The following is an 18358-nucleotide window of genomic DNA, read 5'->3' as shown; positions in this document are numbered from 1 at the left end:
AATGGTGGTGGAAATATCTAAGCTGAGACATGAATAAAAACAAGAATCAAAATCTGCATGAAACGCAGACACGGCAGAGGAAACAACCCACGCAAGACGCGAGGGTGGGATAACCCTGGTGTGCCGTGTAAGGGCACAGCAGCAGCAGGGGGCAGGGCAGACCAGAGAGAGGCTGTGAGCCGCTGGGGCGGACTGTCCGGGAGCCTGGGGACAGAGCTGCCATTCCGCAAACCCAGAGCTGCAACATCTCACATCTCACTGTTTTCTTTAAATCACGTAAGACTGGACTGAGCCTCATTCCCTGCAATGTCCATCTTGAGAGAGACTTTGTCACCTATCTTATTTGGGTCTCACATAACCCTAGAAATAAATTTGGGGGGCCCTGTACAATGAGGACTGAGCTGAGTTGCTAATGTTCCTAAATTGAAATCTCTAGAAAACGACCACCGTAGGCTTGTGAACCAGGCTCGTGGTGGACTGCCAGGCAATTCTTAGCCCTCCAGCCTCTGCGAAGGCATGGCGAAGCTGGGGCAGTCCGCGGGGCCTGGGGGACCCACAACTTCATCTTTTCTCTCAGAGCCCCGAGTCACTCCCCTGCCCCCGCCAAACCCCTAGAGCAGGTGAGGCTTCTGGAAAACAAAAGGCAGGCTGTCTGTGCTGCTCCCACTTCCTACTGGGGAACTCAGACCCCCTGAGGCAAAGGACCAAAAAGGCCTTGCTATCTGCTCAAACTGAAACAGGGTTGGGGCACTAATCGCCTGCACATGTGTTCTAGTACAGTGGTCCCCAACCCCCGGGCCGCGGACTGGTACCGGTCCGCAGAGAAAGAATTAATAACTTACATTATTTCTGTTTTATTTATATTTCAGTCTGAACGATGTTTTATTTTTTTAAAATGACCAGATTCCCTGTTACATCCATGTAAGACTCACTCTTGACGCTTGTCTCAGTCACGTGATACATTTATCCGTCCCACCCTAAAGGCCGGTCCGTGAAAATATTTTCTGACATTAAACCGGTCCATGGCCCAAAAAAAGGTTGGGGACCACTGTTCTAGAACAATCACTCTGCTGCAGCATGGAGTACAGAAGCTAGCAGGGTTGGAAACACAATTTTGACCCTAAAGGAATTTCAGCGGCTACTCTCAGCCACTTGAGGGAGTTTCTGTGCCCGGGACTGGCGAGGGTTCCACACGTCTCCGGGCGTCTCTGAGTCTCTACCCCAGAGTCAGAGGGCAGCAATCTCTTTTCTCGTTGCTTCTGCACCAAGAATTCTCATCTCAAGAGACCTTGGAAGTATTGCTAACTTCATCCTTCCAGCACAGACTTCAAAGTAAAGGAGTGTGAGATAAATTTATTTTTAATTGGCTAGGCAAAACCAAGGTCTGAGTTATAACTCCTAACATCACAGCGAAGGGCAGTGTCTGCTGGGTGTGGAGCAGCCTGAGGGGGCTGCTGCGGCCTCGCTGGTGGCTGGCTGGTCCCCGCGGACTTCACAAGCCTAGAGATACTCCCTCTTGACTCTGCATGTCCAGGTTGACCCCCTCTGCTCTCAGCCCCACAGGCCCAGCCTCCATGGGCACCTTCAGCAAAAGAACAACTTTCCTAATCAAGCGTATCATCTTCCTTGAAACTAATTCTACACCCCGGAATTCATCATATCTGTCATTCCCTTAAGTCACTCAGGCTGGTGATCTGTCTTCTTGAATTTTCTGCTCTAGATCCCCCATCCATTAGACTGTATCAAAATGTAGATTCTGTGAAATGATGTTGATTTTGCCATGTGTGCACAGCCTGTAGCTCTCAAGTCTAACAGCCTCACCCCGAGGGCATTGCTGCAGGACAGCTGGGAGTTATTTTCCTGCCCGGGTCTCTCTGTAACTCCTTCTCCACCATCAGATAGTTCTCATGAGGCCAGTTGGCAACACAGGACACTAGGAGCAAGGAGAGTAATTAATTATTTCATTTCAAAGTTTCCCCCATATTGAAATAAAGATATTTTGAAAAAGCAGAGAGCAAAATCCTTTGTTTCAACAGAATGGGTAGGGACATCCAACATGCTTACGCTAATCCTTTAAATAATAACTTCACAATTAGAAATGTCAAACTTATTTTGATGTTCTATTGAAGTTAATAAAAAAACATAACACACTCATTTCAATTTTTTATTAAAATACTTTTTTGTTTATAGGGACAACCAAAGAAAAATACATAATTTCATATGCTGTAGATCATGTAACATACAATAAACAGGCTCATGGGAATGCAGAATAGATTTAAAAATATTCAAAGATGCTTTCATAAAAACAAACTTTAAATATGTGGCTTTCTTATTATATATTTATCTCATTTTTCAGAAATTTCATTTCTCCATTTTAATGCTACTGTGATTTATAAATAATTGTTCAAATATCAACAGTCTAACATCTTATCCGTTTTGTTTTCTGAAACCTTAGAAATCATATTTCTAAATGAAGGCCTCTAGTTTATAGCATTCTGTGTAAACAAGACTTCCTTCCTTTGAATTAACATTTGATCTGGTGCCACTGGGTCCCATCGATAACTGGGGGCAGAGGGAACAGGAGAGCCTGCCGGCAAGGTCGTGTTTTACTGTAGGAAAGAGCCTTGAAAATACGGCTTTTAGAATACCCACCGATTTAAAATTTAGTGTTTTTTCTTTAATTTATTGATTTGAAAAAGAGAGAGGGAGGGGGAGAGAAAGAAACATCAATCTGTTCCACTTATATATGCACTTATTGGTTGGTTTCTTGTATTGCCTTGACCAGGGCTCAAATCCACAACTGTGGCATATCGGGACAGCGTTCTAATCAACTGCTACCTGGTCAGGACCAAGGCTCCTGTTTTGTAATGTGGTTACAAAAAAGGTAAGAACATAATTTTTTATTAAAATATATATTTTTTAAATCAGAGCTTCTATATGGAAGTGAATTGTGATTAGAAGGTCTAAATTTTAGTTGGGGCTACAGGCTTCTCAAGTATTTTACTTTTAATTTGAAAAATATTGTTATAAAATGAAATCTTTCAAGTGAACTGTGTCTTTCAACATCTTCATAAACCAGTGAAATTAAGCATGACATTTAGGGATAATTTCTATTGGGAGAAACAGAAGAAAAATCAGTTGTAACAGAATATGGTTTAAGAAATTATCCTCTCACTATAGGGGGCAGAAGATAGATTACATTTTAAAATTTAACAATGAAGACATAAAAAAGATGGTAAATGCAGTTTTAAAAAGTTTGTTGTTATATTTAAGGAAATATTAAGCATGTTGTCAGAAACACAGAAGTATTCCTTTCTCCATAGGTAAATCTGGAATTAGTTTGAAAAACCGCAAAGTTGAAATGAACTAGTTGGCTGAAGATTCCTTTAAAACTTCCTGAAGTTCAAGAAAACCTTCACCTTTATTGGTATTAACAAAGATTGGGAGTTAAAATGTTTTCAAGGCACTTTAAAAACAAAGGCATTTTAGGTAAAAGTAAGAAAGGGATATCCCAATGTTTTCTATTAAGAAAAAATACAGCCTGACCAGGCAATGGCGCAGTGGATAGATCATCCGACTGGAACGCGGAGGACCCAGGTTCAAGACCCTGAGGTCACCAGCTTGAGCACGGGCTTTTCTGGTTTGAGCAAAGCTCACCAGCTTGAGCCCAAGGTCGCTGGCTGGAGCAAGGGGTCAGTCAGTCTGCTGTAGCCCCCCAGTCAAGGCACATATGAGAAAGCAATCAATGAACAACTAAGGTGCCACAACCAAGAATTGATGCTTCTCATCTCTCTCTCTTCCTGTCTGTCCCTATTTGTCCCTCTCTCTGACTCTCCCTGTCTCTGTCACACAAAAAAATGAAAATATACATCCATAAGCTAAATATTAACTTTATAAAAAGTTAACATACCTTGAGTATTCGTTAGTTATCTGAAAGAACAGAAAAGGTATTAAGGCTTCAAACTTTATGAGAGTTAATCATATTATTACACATGATCTTGTAACTAACTATTGTTCAGATAATGAATACAAAGTGTCTACAAACATTATCTATTTTTATGTAATAAAATAATTAAACATACAAAGAGGTATTCCTAAAAAATTATGTGTAATTCAAATGTGTTATTTGAAAAAGTAATAATTTTGTAAAGTTAAGAGTCTCTGTAGTATAAATATGCTTTAGATGCCTGAAGGTTGCCATGTTATTACTATGAAGGGCACGTAAGATCTGCGCCTATCTTTATTGAAACAGTATATAAAAAGCTGACAAAATATTCTGTAGTGTATTTGAAGTTAACATCATCTTGAACAGAGATATTTTTGGTTTCATAATCTCAACCTCCTACTGTATGATTATTCTTGTTTAATAAGAACATGTGATCTAGATATAAACCTTAAAGCAAGATTACAAGGTAACAAAATAATTACTATAAATAGTTTTAAGTCCTTTCCCATTAGAAGCCCCAGCGTGTTCAACCTCGCAGGCCATGCCCGTCTGTCCTCTGCCCCGCCCCCGGGCACGCCTCCACGGCAGGACGGGGCGGTGTGTGCTGAGCTAGGCGGCTCACTCGGCGCCCGCCCGAGCACACATCCCCTTCAGCTCTGCCATTTCTGTGCGAGGGACAAACTCCTTCCTTGCTGTCCTACGTGGAGTCTGACCTGACAGTCGTTTACCATTTCTAGTGCTCTTTAAGCTGCTACCTTAAGTCAGAGAAATGCTCTAACTTCCTATCTACTTATGCTAGCAGTACTCTTAATGCTGTGTCGCAGGTGTGCCCTGAAATTCCTAATGAGATTCATCACTACCTACCATCAGACTCTGGGCAGGGCGATGGACCAGAAGGTGAAGCTTTCCCTAAAATATGCGTCTTATACGATGGATTCTACTGTGTAAGAATTCCAAATTGTAAAATATGTATAGTAAGCATTTACTTTCTAAAACCCACATAAAAAGGTTTAAAATTAAGCTTTGTATGATGATTATGAGTTCTCAGGGTGATATAATTTGGATATATACCCTATTTATAGAACAGATAAACAGTACAAGACACAGTGAAGAAGAGCATACAACTATAAAAACTCAGTGTCCTAGCGGCAATACATGAAGAAATCGTAACTTATGTTAACATACTCTATCACTTTCAAAACAAAAGGCTGTTGGAATGTTGAAGAGAATGACATCAGGCTTTATTCTAGAAACCTCACATCTTTCAAGGTATTCCCTGGGCAACTGCTCCTTACACGACCAAAGCAGTACATGTAGGTAGAGGAAAGGGTTTATTGCTAGTGGACAGTAAAATCAGTATCAACAGTGATCATAATTTAGCACGTTGCTGGATTTAACATACTTTAAAAGTAACTTAGTCCAAATTCTTTACATTTTCTTAACCTGCTAGCATTCCGACGCAACCAGCAGACCTCAGGAAGTCGCTTTTCATACCTTTCTTTTTGACTCGGTTGCTTCGGCTTCTGCTTCTCTGCCTTCATTAAAACATGCAGTTCATACATTTGACAGTTTTACTACCATAGTCAATACACTCTGGACCGATACACTCGCAGCAGGCGTTATGGAACCAACGATACTTAGAGGCCCCCATGGACTCACAGGAGATTTTACACTGATGTATGGACATGCAGTCATCAAAATAAACCACAGTACACATGTGTTCTGAAAAATAAAAAAATTAAGAATTTCACAGCAAGAAATAAAAAAGGCATGAAATGCTTTAGTACTTAGCTGAACAGTTATTTTATCTTAGTTCTCTTACTGCTAGTCTGCACAGAACATCGGATGAAGTATAGGAAAAAGAACATTTGTTAACTAACAACATAGAGAAGGAAGCCAGAGCCTGGTCTCCAGCTGAAGAATGCAAGGGTTTACTTAGTCACTTTGTCAGATGTCAGACTTTGATCTGAAAGTTAAGTTACTGGGCTTAATTAACAACATTTGCCATGCATCAGAATTGTGCTTTTTAAACTGGGCATTTCTGGTAAGATCTCCTATGGGGAGAGAATTTTCCAGCTAAAAGAAGTTTGAAAAGTACTGTTCTCAATTTATTCATAGAATTTAAAATAAAGTAAAAATTCAAATGATGTTAAATGACTAGCAATGCTTGGCACAACTCAGCATTAGCTATTAGAAAATAATCTTTACAAAATCCCCCCCATCAAAGCACATATGAGAAAGCAATCAATGAACAACTAAGGTGCCACAACCAAGAATTGATGCTTCTCATCTCTCTCTCTTCCTGTCTGTCTGTCCCTATCTGTCCCTCTCTCTGTCTCTCTCTCCGTCTTTGTCACACAAAAAAATGAGCACAAATTATACTGTTTATGCATAATTCATCTATTTTAAGAAATAACTGTAATTTTCATAATTGCCTTATTCTTTCACTGTAAAACTGTATAGAGCCTTTTATTTGAAATTTTGCAGTCTTTAAAAGTTATATGCCTTTTACATTCTAAAATTAAGGTATGGACTACCCTCACTAATAATATTCTTTAATATGTTTCTCAAAGTTGTATATGTCATTCTCTTATTATTTTTCCTTCTGACCATCTGTACTCATTTTCAGAAAACTGAATGCTGTTAGTTTATACCTGGAAATTAGATGTCTGTAATACCAACTTGCTTATAAGGAAATTTAGCTGATAACCTAATATCATTATTGAATGTTACCTGATAGTGAGCAGTACTGTATTAGGTAAGCAGCACTGTTGCTATCTTATGACAAGAACAATTAAAGTCTAACACAAACACCAAAATTAGGACCATATGTCTATCTTTCAGTATCACCTCTATCATCGAGAGTCTAAAGGAATTGTGACACTATGCCTGACATGCTTCCCTATCTTCTCAGGGACTTGGGGTTATTAAAGTCCAGGATTTACTTAAATACTATACAAACTCAAAACAAAAATGCTTTTCTAAAAAGATAATCTTCATATAGGCCTCACAGACCACACAGAAAATGAGAGGGCAGGATAAAAAAAGTCAGCTGTTAGCAGTTACCTTTGTCACTGGAATAAGGTGCATGAACATTATTGCTGGGAACAGACACATTTTGGTGGTGTGGCTGATTTACAGTCTCTAGAAATGAAACCAGGTTCTCATGATGAGAAAGTTCTTCGGCAACAGGGAAGGAAACGATGTTCCAGTTGAGCTGCGTGTCCCCTTCCGTGAGCGCCCGGAAGAGGGACGGGATCGGCTCGTGAAGCTCCTCCACGGTGCTCTTTGAAGTTGGAGGCGTGTCGCTGTAATTTCGAGGATTACACATACCTGGGAGTTGGAGGGGCAAAGAGAATAAGTTTATTAATTGTAATGTCATGAGCTATTGTTAGTTACTGCCCTGCAATCATAGCTCCCACATATTAAAATGATGTGACATCTAACATTATATTTTAAAAGCTTTTTTTCACCGAGAAAGCCTAGAAGTAATGACACCTCAGTAGCATCAAGCAACACCGAGTGGCCTTATCTTGTTTTCTAAGTACCTATTCTCCACTAAGAGGAACTAGAGGTCCTTGGGGAAAAGAATGATTCTAGGGATGGATGGGGAAAGTACAAAATACCCTTTTTGTTCCAGAAAGTAAAGAATGATGGGACATGTCGGAAAAAATACAGGAGGCAACCTGAAGGGACTCCCCTACTGGCTAAATTGATAATTTTTTTTCTTCTTTTTCCAAGTGAGAGGAGGGGAGATAGAGAGATAGACTCTTGCATGCACTCCAACCAGGATCCATCTGGCAACCCCTGTCAGGGGCTAATGCTCTGCCCATCTGGAACCATGATTGCAACCAAGCTATCTTAAGTGCCTGAGGCAGAGACTCCACGGAATCATCCTCAGTGCCTGGGGTCCACTCACTCTAATTGAGCCATGGCTGAAGGAAAGAGAGAGAGAGAGAGAGAGAGAGAGAGAGAGAGAGAGAGAGAGAGAGAGAAGGGTGAGGGGGAGAGGTAGAGAAACAGATAGTTGCTTCTCTGTGTGCCCTGACAGAGAATTGAACCCAGGACAACCACATGCCAGGCCTACACTCTACCACTGAGCCAACCAGCCAGGGCCTAAATTGATAATTTAACAGTAAAATAAATAATGATAAAAATGGATTACCAGGCCCTGGCCGGTTGGCTCAGCGGTAGAGCGTCGGCCTAGCGTGCGGAGGACCCGGGTTCGATTCCCGGCCAGGGCACATAGGAGAAGCGCCCATTTGCTTCTCCACCCCTCCGCCGCGCCTTCCTCTCTGTCTCTCTCTTCCCCTCCCGCAGCCGAGGCTCCATTGGAGCAAAGATGGCCCGGGCGCTGGGGATGGCTCTGTGGCCTCTGCCTCAGGCGCTAGAGTGGCTCTGGTCGCAATATGGCGACGCCCAGGATGGGCAGAGCATCGCCCCCTGGTGGGCAGAGCGTCGCCCCATGGTGGGCGTGCAGGGTGGATCCCGGTCGGGCGCATGCGGGAGTCTGTCTGACTGTCTCTCCCTGTTTCCAGCTTCAGAAAAATGGAAAAAAAAAAAAAAAAAAAATGGATTACCAATTACCATCTTGTATATAAAATAGAAATTGATGAGTCCTTATATTATAAATAAATGAATTAGCATACGGAGAACAATGGAAAGCTCTTTCTTTTACTAGAGTGCCAACTGATAAGTGCAGAAGGAACAAAGGAAATAGAAAGTCACCATTTAGTAACCATCACAGCGGTGTGTGATCAGTAAGGTGTGTGATTCAGATGAAAGTTGTCAATGGATTCTAAGGCTAGTGGGTGGAGGTTTAATGAGAAACATATTGATGTACTCCTGGAAAACTCTCTTCAAGGTACTAACCAAAAGGTCCTGGTTGGATAGCTCAGCTGGTTAGAGCATTGTCCCGATATGTCAAGGTTGCAGGTTTGATCCCTGGTCAGGGCTCTTACAAGAATCAACCAATGAATGCATAAATGGGAGAAACAACAAGTTGATGTTTCTCAGTTATCTCTCTCTCTTTCTCAAATCCATAAATTAAATTAAAAAAAATCTTCATAGGCCATACCAATGTTTTTAAAAAGTGCTAATCAATTACAAAGAGGTTAATGGTAATTTTAATGTGTAAAAATCTGGCAGACACCAATGTGACCAGGAGATCACGGTTAACATTGCCAGCTATGAACAAGTCTGATGTTATGTATTCCGTGATTTACTGTATAGCCTCATTTCAGTGATGCTGTTGCCAAGAATATGTAACTTAAGTATGATCATCAGTCAACATTAGGTGGATCAAAGTTCAAGGTCATTCCTACATAATGTGAGGTCTGCAGTCATTAAACCACCAAGAGAAAGACAAAACTCTCTCAGATTGAATAAGTCTGACGAGACAGGACAACTACATGGATAGGATCCTGGACCAGAAAGGAACAAGAGAGAGTGTGGAGACAGTTGGCAAAATAAATGGGGGCTGTGGGTTGGGTGGCAGCGTTGCTGGCCTTCTGATTTGAGGGTTGTGTGCTCGTTATGTAGGAAAATGTCCTTTAGTTGGAAAATACAGGCTGGAGTATTTAGCGGTGCTGGGAAATCATCTGTAAAGCCTGCTTTCTCAACATTCAAAAGAGATGAATGATCTTGGAGGGTTGTGTCCACACATGTAAGTGTAAGTGAGTGTGTGTAGGGAAAGAGCCACGCTACTGAGTAACGGAGCAAACTCATTACTAATATTACAACTGGGGAATCAGGGTGAGAGGATAAGGGAGTCTCTTATACCCTTCTGGAAAATTTTCTCTACATTTGAAATTATTTCAAAATAAATTCTTAAAAAAATACACACACACACAGGGGGTCCTCAGGTTGTGACACAGTTCCATTCCTATGACAGTGACGTAACCTGAATTTTGATGTAAGTTGGGACACACCTCAGCCTAAGTTGCTTACCTATCCTAACATTGTGGTAAAAATCATCATCTAGAACACAAAAAGACAACTAAGCCGCAGAAAGAGAATGCTGCACATTCTTCCGCCGTGCACACCCAAACTAGTCTACCCATGCACTCCGTAAGTAAGACACTGATGGTGTAAGCCCAAATACTCAGGTCTCAATTTTTTAAAGTTTTTATGGAACTAAGCATTGTAAACTCAAAACATCCAGACTGTCGTAACCTGAGACTCCATATATATATAAATATATATATATATAAAATATATATATATAATAAAAAATATATATATTTTATTAAGTGAGAGGTGGGGAGGCAGAGAGACAGACTACTGCATGTACTCCAACCAGGATCCACCTGGCAAGCCCTCTCTGGGGGCAGAGAGGGGGTGGATGGGCCACTGCTCTGAGTTATTTTAGCCCTGAGGCAGAGGCCATGAGCCATCCTCACCACCTGAGGCCTATTCCCTCACACCAATCACCAATGGAGCCATGGCTGCGGGAGGGGAAGAGAGAGAAGGAAGAGGGGGAAAGGTGGAGAAGCAGATGGTTGCTTCTCCTGTGTGCCCTCACCGGGAATCGATCCCACTCTACCACGGAGCCAACTGGCCAGGACCTAAAAATATTTTTACAAAAGGGAAAATGGCCAAAAAACATTAGAAATAATGACAATACAAAAGTTTTTTGGCCCTGGCTGGTCAGGGCACACAGGAGAAGCGACTATCTGCTTCTCTACCCCTCCTCCTCTTTCTTCTCTCTCTCTCTTCCCCTCCTGCAGCATTAGAGTGAGTTGGCCCTGGGTGCTGAGGATGGCTTCATGGTCTCTGCCTTAGAAGCTAAAGAAGAGCTGGGCTGCTGAGCAACGAAGTAGTGCCCCTGATGGGCAGAGCATCACCCCTGGGGGCTTGCCAGGTGTATCCCTGTCCAGGCGCATGCGGGAGTCTGTCTCTCTGCCTCCCCTCCTCTCACTAAAAAAAAAAAAAAAAGTTTTTCAAGGAGCCTTGCTATAATAGGGAGAGCTAAGAAAATGTGTAATCAGTCCCAGCTTTCTACTCAACTCTACTACGTGGACAGGAAAGAGCTCCCCCAAAGAGACCTGCACAAAGTGAAGGTTCGTGAGCTAATGATACGGTTTTGTTGTTGAAAGCACTGTGCTTGGGGCAGGTTGTTTAGTAGCAGTAGCAACTGGAACGGAGTTCTCTGGGTTTCCTTTTGTGAACACTGTGCTTTTAAAGGCTAAATTATGTTTCATTTTTGCTTAGCATCTATTAGGTCTTTTTCCCAGATTAGAAATTTGGAAAGTTAGATGAAATTTATAAATTCCTGTATTTTATAAACTTAAGGAGAAGGAAAAACCACCTCGTGCTTTCCACATATTTTTAGTTGCAGGAACCTGGCGAGGACTGAGGATAACACGGCTGTGCACAGTCTGCATAAAATCTTTCAAGATGCGTGAACTTTTATGATTTAGACTGTATGACAGAATTATGGATTAAATGATCAAATATGACTCTTTTGTTCATAAAAGAGGAAACAGGCCCAGATAAGTTACATAATTTGTCCAATGTCATATAATTTAGCATGAGATCCAAGATTCTGATTTAGCCTGATTTCATGTCCACTTCTCGATTAACAACTCGAACAGTACTTACAATATTTTTTATACAAATGTACATAATTCATTCTTCTGTCAGATTCTATAATGAATGAAAATTAGTAACCAGAGATGGAAACATAAACAACTGAGGTCAACAACCAAAAAAACTAAAAACATCTACTGAGACTAAAAAACGCCAGTTCTCACTATATAAGAGTTCATTACATTTTTATAAATCTGTTTTGGAGTTTTGTGCATTTAATAAACTTAGGTAAAAAACATTTCTAATTTAAATCTCTCAAAACACTGCATTAAAATCAGTAAGCATGAAACAAATGCTTGCTAATTAATAGTTTTCTGTAACACCATCACAAAATTTTTATCTATCTTCTCTGGCATTATAGTCATAGAAAATATCATTAAAAAGCCTGACCAGGCAGTGGCGCAGTGGATAGAGTGTCGGACTGGGATGCAAAGGACCCAGGTTCGAGACCCTGAGGTCGCCAGCTTGAGCACGGGCTCATCTGGTTTGAGCAAAAGCTCACCAGATGCTCACCAAGGTCACTGGCTCCAGCAAGGGGCTACTTGGTCTGCTGAAGGCCCGCGGTCAAGGCACATATGAGAAAGCAATCTATGAACAACTAAAGTGTTGCAACGTGCAATGAAAAACTAATGATTGATGCTTCTCATCTCTCTCCGTTCCTGTCTGTCCCTGTCTATCCCTCTCTCTGACTCACTCTCTGTCTCTATAAAAAAAATTTAAAAAAAAAGAAAAAGAAAATATCATAAAAAGCTCTTAGGAAATGCTGATTTTGACCCTTCACTTCCTGCCTGAAGCGCTCTTCAAATTCTGTATTCTTTTAAGCTTGGTTAGCTATGAAATCTGATTTTCCAATGATGTGCGGGGCTGTCCCTTTGGGGGGAGCAGTAACCTTTTGAAATTTCTGTAAATTCTTTAGTTGTCCATATTCATTATGTACAATTGATCAATTTCTGTGGAGAGTTATCAACCCCCCACCCATAGTTTAAATCCATTAATAAGACGTTTCTGGGAAGCATCTCATCACTGTCCTGAAGTTGACCTTTGTTAGAGAGCTTTTCTTTAGTTGATTAGAAGAGTTTATTTTTGGAGCTCTCCTTTCTTTTCACAATAACTTTCTTGAGATAGTTGTTACTTTGTGGCATTCTCTCACTACATCAAAATTTAAATACTAAGTATACTAAAATTTTTTAAGAAACTGGCTCTGCACATGACAGGTCAGAGAGACCAAAAATTAGGAGAGAAATGGCAACAATTAAAAAAGCAAGCATTTCAAATCCTTTCAGTACACAGAATTCCGATACTATTTCTCTCTCTCTCTTTCCTTCTTTCTGAGAGCGAGGGAGAGAGAAAGAGAGAGAGAAATATCAACTCATTGTTCCATGTAGTTTTGCAGCCATTGAATGCTTCTCATGCATGACATGACCAGGGCTCCGACTAGAGACCTTGGGATCAAGCCCTAACATGGGGTCTAGCCAGTGTCCTTAAGATCAAGCTGGCAACACCAGGGCCTCAAAATGGCAACCCTGGTGCTCCAGGATGACTCTCTATCCACTGTACCACCTGCCAGGGCCTGACATTATTTCTTTCACCAAGCCAGAATTCACTACTATCATGCTCTTGATCTACAGCTACAAATCACAAAGAATTTTTCTGGTCTCTGCTTAATTCTTTTATATATCTGACCTGTTGTCTTCCTACACTTAAAAACTAAGAATACATCAAATAGAATTTACTCAATGAAACCACATTTCAGTGCAGAAATTAAGAACAAGGAGTGAAAAAGTTACTGTTTTCTTAAATGAATGTGCATGGTTAAACAACAGAGAGTCCGGAAGAGTTTATAATGAAAAGCAACGCCTTCCTTTCCACTTCTCCCACCCTCCAGTTCCACTCTCCAGACACACACTTAAAATTCTGTTCTTGCCTGACCTGTGGTGGTGAGGTGGATAGTGTCAACCTGGAATGCTGAGGTCATTGGTTTGAAACCTCAGGCTTGCTGGGTCAAGGCACACAGGAGAAGCAACTACTACACGTCAGTGCTTCCTGTTCCCCTAACCCTTTATCTCTTTTTCTCTCTCTCCTCCCTTTCTGTAAAAAATCAATAAATAAAGTATTTTCAACAAAGAGTTAAAGAAAATAAAAGTCTAAGTTTAGAGATTACCCTACAAGTATTTAAACAAAAATATGTAATCGATTTACAAGTAGCAGTAAAACATCTTTAGATATTGTATATTAATTTTCTTACATGAAAGATGAAAATTAAGTTCATTTATCCTAACCTATCTCCCATATTTCTAATAATTATATTATTATATTATAATTTATTTTATTTATGATCTTAAACTTCTCATTTTTATTCCATACCTCTTTTTTTTTTTTTTTAAGATTTTAGAGAGAAGAGAGAAGGGGAGGGAACAGGAAGCATCAGCTCACAGTAGTAGTTACTTCTTGTATGTGCCTTGACCAGGCACGCCCAGGGCTTCAAACCGGCCACCTCAGCATTCCAGGTCAACACTCTATCCACAGTGCCCACAGGTCAGGCTCCACACCTCTTGATTCCCTCAGCAGACAAGGACACTGGCATCCTTCCCACTTTTCTCCCCCACCCTCAACTTCTCCTAACTTTTACATTAACAAACCTGATAACTATACTCTGTTGCCTATGCACAAAGAAATCTTGTCTTACTATATATTAATTCTAAAAGTTGAAACCAGTAAACAGCAGTTACCTTAATATGACCTAAAATGCTTAATATGAGCATTTTTCACTATAGAACGGAGCATGATAGGATTTCCTTGTCCAATGTCATTATCAAAGGAAAATATTTCTAATTTCAATATAAAATGAGCTTTTCCTTGAACTCCACAAAATATTGAAAACCATGCTACATTCATACAACATTACCTATAATGTCTTCTTGCCAAAAACTATTAAACCTGAATCTAATCAAACTTTTAACATTAGCTTCACATTACTAGAAATACAGAGGGATCGAGGAACAAGTTAAATGATACCTCAAAGAAACACAGTCAAATCCTGAACATAAGCCTGACCAGGTGCTGGTACAATGGATAGAGCATTGGACTGGGATGCAGAGGACCCAGGTTCAAAACCCCCAGGTTGCTGGCTTGAGCGCGGGCTCACCAGCCTGAATGTGGGGTCACTGGCTTGAGTGTGGGATCATAGACATGACCCCATGGTCGCTGGCTTGAAGCCCAAGGTTGCTGGCCGAGCCCAAGGTCACTGGCTTGAGCAAGGGGCCACTTGGAGGGGACCCCCCACCGTCAAGGCACATATGAGAAAACAATGAACAACTAAGGAGCTGCAACAAAGAATTGATGCTTCTCATTTCTCTCCTTTTCTGTCTGTCTGTCCCTATCTGTCCTCCCCCCTCCCCGCTCTGTTTCTCTCTGCCTCTGTCACAAGAATAAATAAAATTAAAAAAAAAAAATCCTGAACGTGCCCTGGCCAGTTGGATCAGTGGTAGAGTGTCGGCCCAGCATGTGGAAGTCCTGGGTGTGAGTCCCAGTCAGGGCACACAGGAGAAGTGCCCATCTGCTTCTCCACCCCTCCCCCTCTCCTTCCTCTCTGTCTCTCTCTTCCCCTCCCGCAGCCAAGGCTCCACTGGAGCAAAGTTGGCCTGGGCGCTGAGAACAGCTCCACGGCCTCTGCCTCAGGCACTAGAATGGCTCTGGTCGCCACAGAGCATCGCCCCCTAGTGGGTGTGCCAGGTGGATCCCAGTCGGGCGCATGCGGGAGTCTGTCTGACTGCTTCCCTGTTTCCAGCTTCAGAAAAATACAAAACAAACAAACAAACAAAATAAACAAGCAGAACAGAAACAGACTCACAGATACAGAGAACATTTTGATGGTTGCCAGATGGGAGGGTGCTGGGCGGATGTGTAAAGAAGGTGAAAGGACTGAAAAGTACAAATCAGTAGTGACAGACTAGACATGGATAGAAAGGGCAGCACAGGGAACACAGTCTATAATGCTGTAGTAACTACGTATGGTGTCAGGTGGTAAGAGATTCATCGGGAGGATCATTTAGTAAGTTCAATGACTAATCACTGGGCTGTACACCTGAACCTAACATATACTGTATGTCAACTGTAATTGAAAAATAAAAAAATTTAAATTTAAAAAGTTAGAATATTTTTTTCTTTTAAGACATCTTTAAAGAAGCATCAAGATATATATGTCTACAATTAATTCATTCAACAGTAGAGCCTGATCTGATTTGCTACTTTTATAATATCAACATTTCTGTTTTTGTTTTAATGAACTGATTAACATTTTAAACTTAATTTCTTTCTTTTGACAATGATAAATCTTTATTAAAAGACATGAAGGCATTAAAAATAAAGATACTATGCTTATATATGGGAAAATTCAATATTAAAACTATATCCTCTGACCACAAATTTGTCTGTATATTTAGTGCAGTGGTCCCCAACCCCTGGGCCATGGACCAGTACCGGTCCGTGGGCCATTTGGTACCAGTCCGCAGAGAAAGAATAAATAACTTACATTGTTTCCGTTTTATTTATATTTAAGTCTGAACAATGTTTTACTTTTTTTTAATGACCATATTCCCTCTGTTACATCCGTCTAAGACTCACTCTTGATGCTTGTCTTGTAAGTTTGACAATTATATTTAAAAATACCACAGCCTGACCAGGTGGTGGCGCAGTGGATAGAGCGTCGGACTGGGATGCGGAAGGACCCAGGTTCGAGACCCCGAGGTCGCCAGCTTGAGCGCGGACTCATCTGGCTTGAGCAAAGAGCTCACCAGCTTGGACCCAAGGTCACTGACTCCAGCAGGGGGTTACTCGGTCTGCTGAAGGCCTGCGGTCAAGGCACATATGAGAAAGCAATCAATGAACAACTAAGAAGTCGCAATGCGCAACGAGAAACTGATGATTGATGCTTCTCATCTCTCTCCGTTCCTATCTGGCTGTCCCTGTCTATCCCTCTCTCTGACTCTCTGTCTCTGTAATAAATAAATAAATAAATAAATAACAAGAAAGACAGAAATCCATTCTCTATGAGAGCCAATGAAACACCTGGATCTAATTTGAGATAAAAGAGGCAGAATCATAACAAAGACATCCTAAAAGGAAAATGCCAACATACAACTAACTGAAAGTCAAAATTCAAGGAATGTGAAATGCAAATAATGAAGCAGAATCAGAGAAGAACATTTGATCAACAGTGGCAGAGCCTATCAAAGGGCTCAGGCTGTATACAACTACCAAGTGCGTTGCTATCGGATCTTCTTTTCCTGGGTTTTGTAGGTACTGCCCATAACCTGACACCGCCCACCTTCTTTGGCCTTTTTCATAAGTCCACTTTCTCCACTCACCAGGGTAAGTTCTGGGATCTGTGAGATGGTTTGGCAAAATGGGTTAAATGAGTTAGTTCCTGCTGCTAAGCAGGCTTTCAGCAGGCTCCCCAGCCTACACTTGAAGCCTGTAATATTTTCCTTAAGTACTGGAACTGACTGTAGTCTCAGAAAAAATCTAGTATTTCCAGATTAATATTATCCAAACAGTGTACCACTGAATTTTCGTGTTCTTTAGAGTGTTCCAAGATGAAAAAGTTGATGATTGCTATTTGTAAGTTATTAATATTTTCTTATAATTTAATATTTGTCATTAATTCATTGTTTAAATGAATATTAAACATGGATCAAGTTCTTATATTAGTCAGTCTATTATTAAATCATGCACCACATCATGTTTTTCTAAAATGTATTTTAAGCCACTATTGGTACTATCCAATTCCACTTACATGAAAACAGCTATAAACTGGAAATTCAAAAACAGAAACTATAAAGCAGGCAAGTAAATAAGAAGTCAAAATAGGAAGCCATTTTAGGTTAGGTAAGATTTAGTCAGACCAGTGGTAGAAGAGCCAAATATAAACAGTACGATTGAAATTTCTTTTGAGAGCCACATTTTTTAAACTTAAACTATATAGGTAGGTACATTCCTTATCAAGGTAGCGCCCACACGTGGTATTTTGTGGAAGAGCCACACTCCAGGGGCCAAAGAGCCGCATGTGGCTCACGAGCCACACTTTGCCGACCAGGGAGTTAGACCAAGCCGCTGTTCTGGTTCATGGCTCCTAATTGTTGTTGTTGTACATTATCCTAAAGTTCAGTCTAATACTAGGCCTAGAACACACAAAAAGAGCATTTCAATTACTTAAAACATCAATATTTTCAGTGGTCTGTTTCTGTCCTTTAGGGGAGAAAATCTCGGGGGAAAAAAGTTTAGTAGGAAAAATTATGTCCGTATTTTTGTTGTTGTTGTATTTTTCTGAAGTTGGAAATGGGGAGGCAATCAGACAGACTCCCGCATGCACCCGACCGGGATCCACCCGGCATGACCACCAGAGGGCGATGCTCTGCCCATCTGGGGCATCGCTCTGTTGCAACCAGAGCCACTCTAGTGCCTAAGGCAGCACCAAGGAGCCATCCTCAGCGCCGGGGCCAACTCTGCTCCAATGGAGCCTTGGCTGTGGGAGGGGAAGAGAGAGACAGAGAGGAAGGACGGGGGTGGGGGGGGGTGGAGAAGCAGATGGGCGCCTCTCCTGTGTGCCCTGGCCGGGAATCAAACCCCGGACTCCTGCACGCCAGGCCGACGCTCTACCACTGAGCCAACCAGCCAGAGCCTGTATTCTTTTTGTTTATATCAATAATTTTTTGAAGAATCAGTTTCCAAGAGTTAAGCCTGGTTGGGAAGTCCTTTAAAAAGAACACATGCAAACCCACAGGGAAGAAGAAAATCCTCTTGTAGACCCTAGTATGTGTGCAT

At 41.2% G+C, this 18358-nt stretch overlaps 1 protein-coding gene across 2 annotated transcripts in view; it reads right to left on the bottom strand.

The window, feature by feature from the left end:
* Positions 1-2150: 2150 nt before the first annotated feature.
* Positions 2151-18358, bottom strand: part of TWSG1 (twisted gastrulation BMP signaling modulator 1) — a 52737-nt gene continuing 36529 nt past the window's right edge. For both annotated transcript variants that reach the window (XM_066352617.1, XM_066352618.1), the window contains exons 4-5: positions 7013-7279; positions 2151-5668 (exon numbers count right to left, since the gene is read on the bottom strand). In XM_066352617.1, coding sequence (XP_066208714.1) covers positions 5487-5668; positions 7013-7279 — 449 coding nt within the window. In that variant the 3' untranslated portion in view covers positions 2151-5486. The remainder of the gene's footprint in view (positions 5669-7012; positions 7280-18358) is intronic.

This window comes from Saccopteryx leptura, chromosome 11 (assembly GCF_036850995.1).
Source record: "Saccopteryx leptura isolate mSacLep1 chromosome 11, mSacLep1_pri_phased_curated, whole genome shotgun sequence".
NCBI lineage: Eukaryota > Metazoa > Chordata > Mammalia > Chiroptera > Emballonuridae > Saccopteryx > Saccopteryx leptura.
This window is presented reverse-complemented; position numbering and strand designations above follow the sequence as displayed.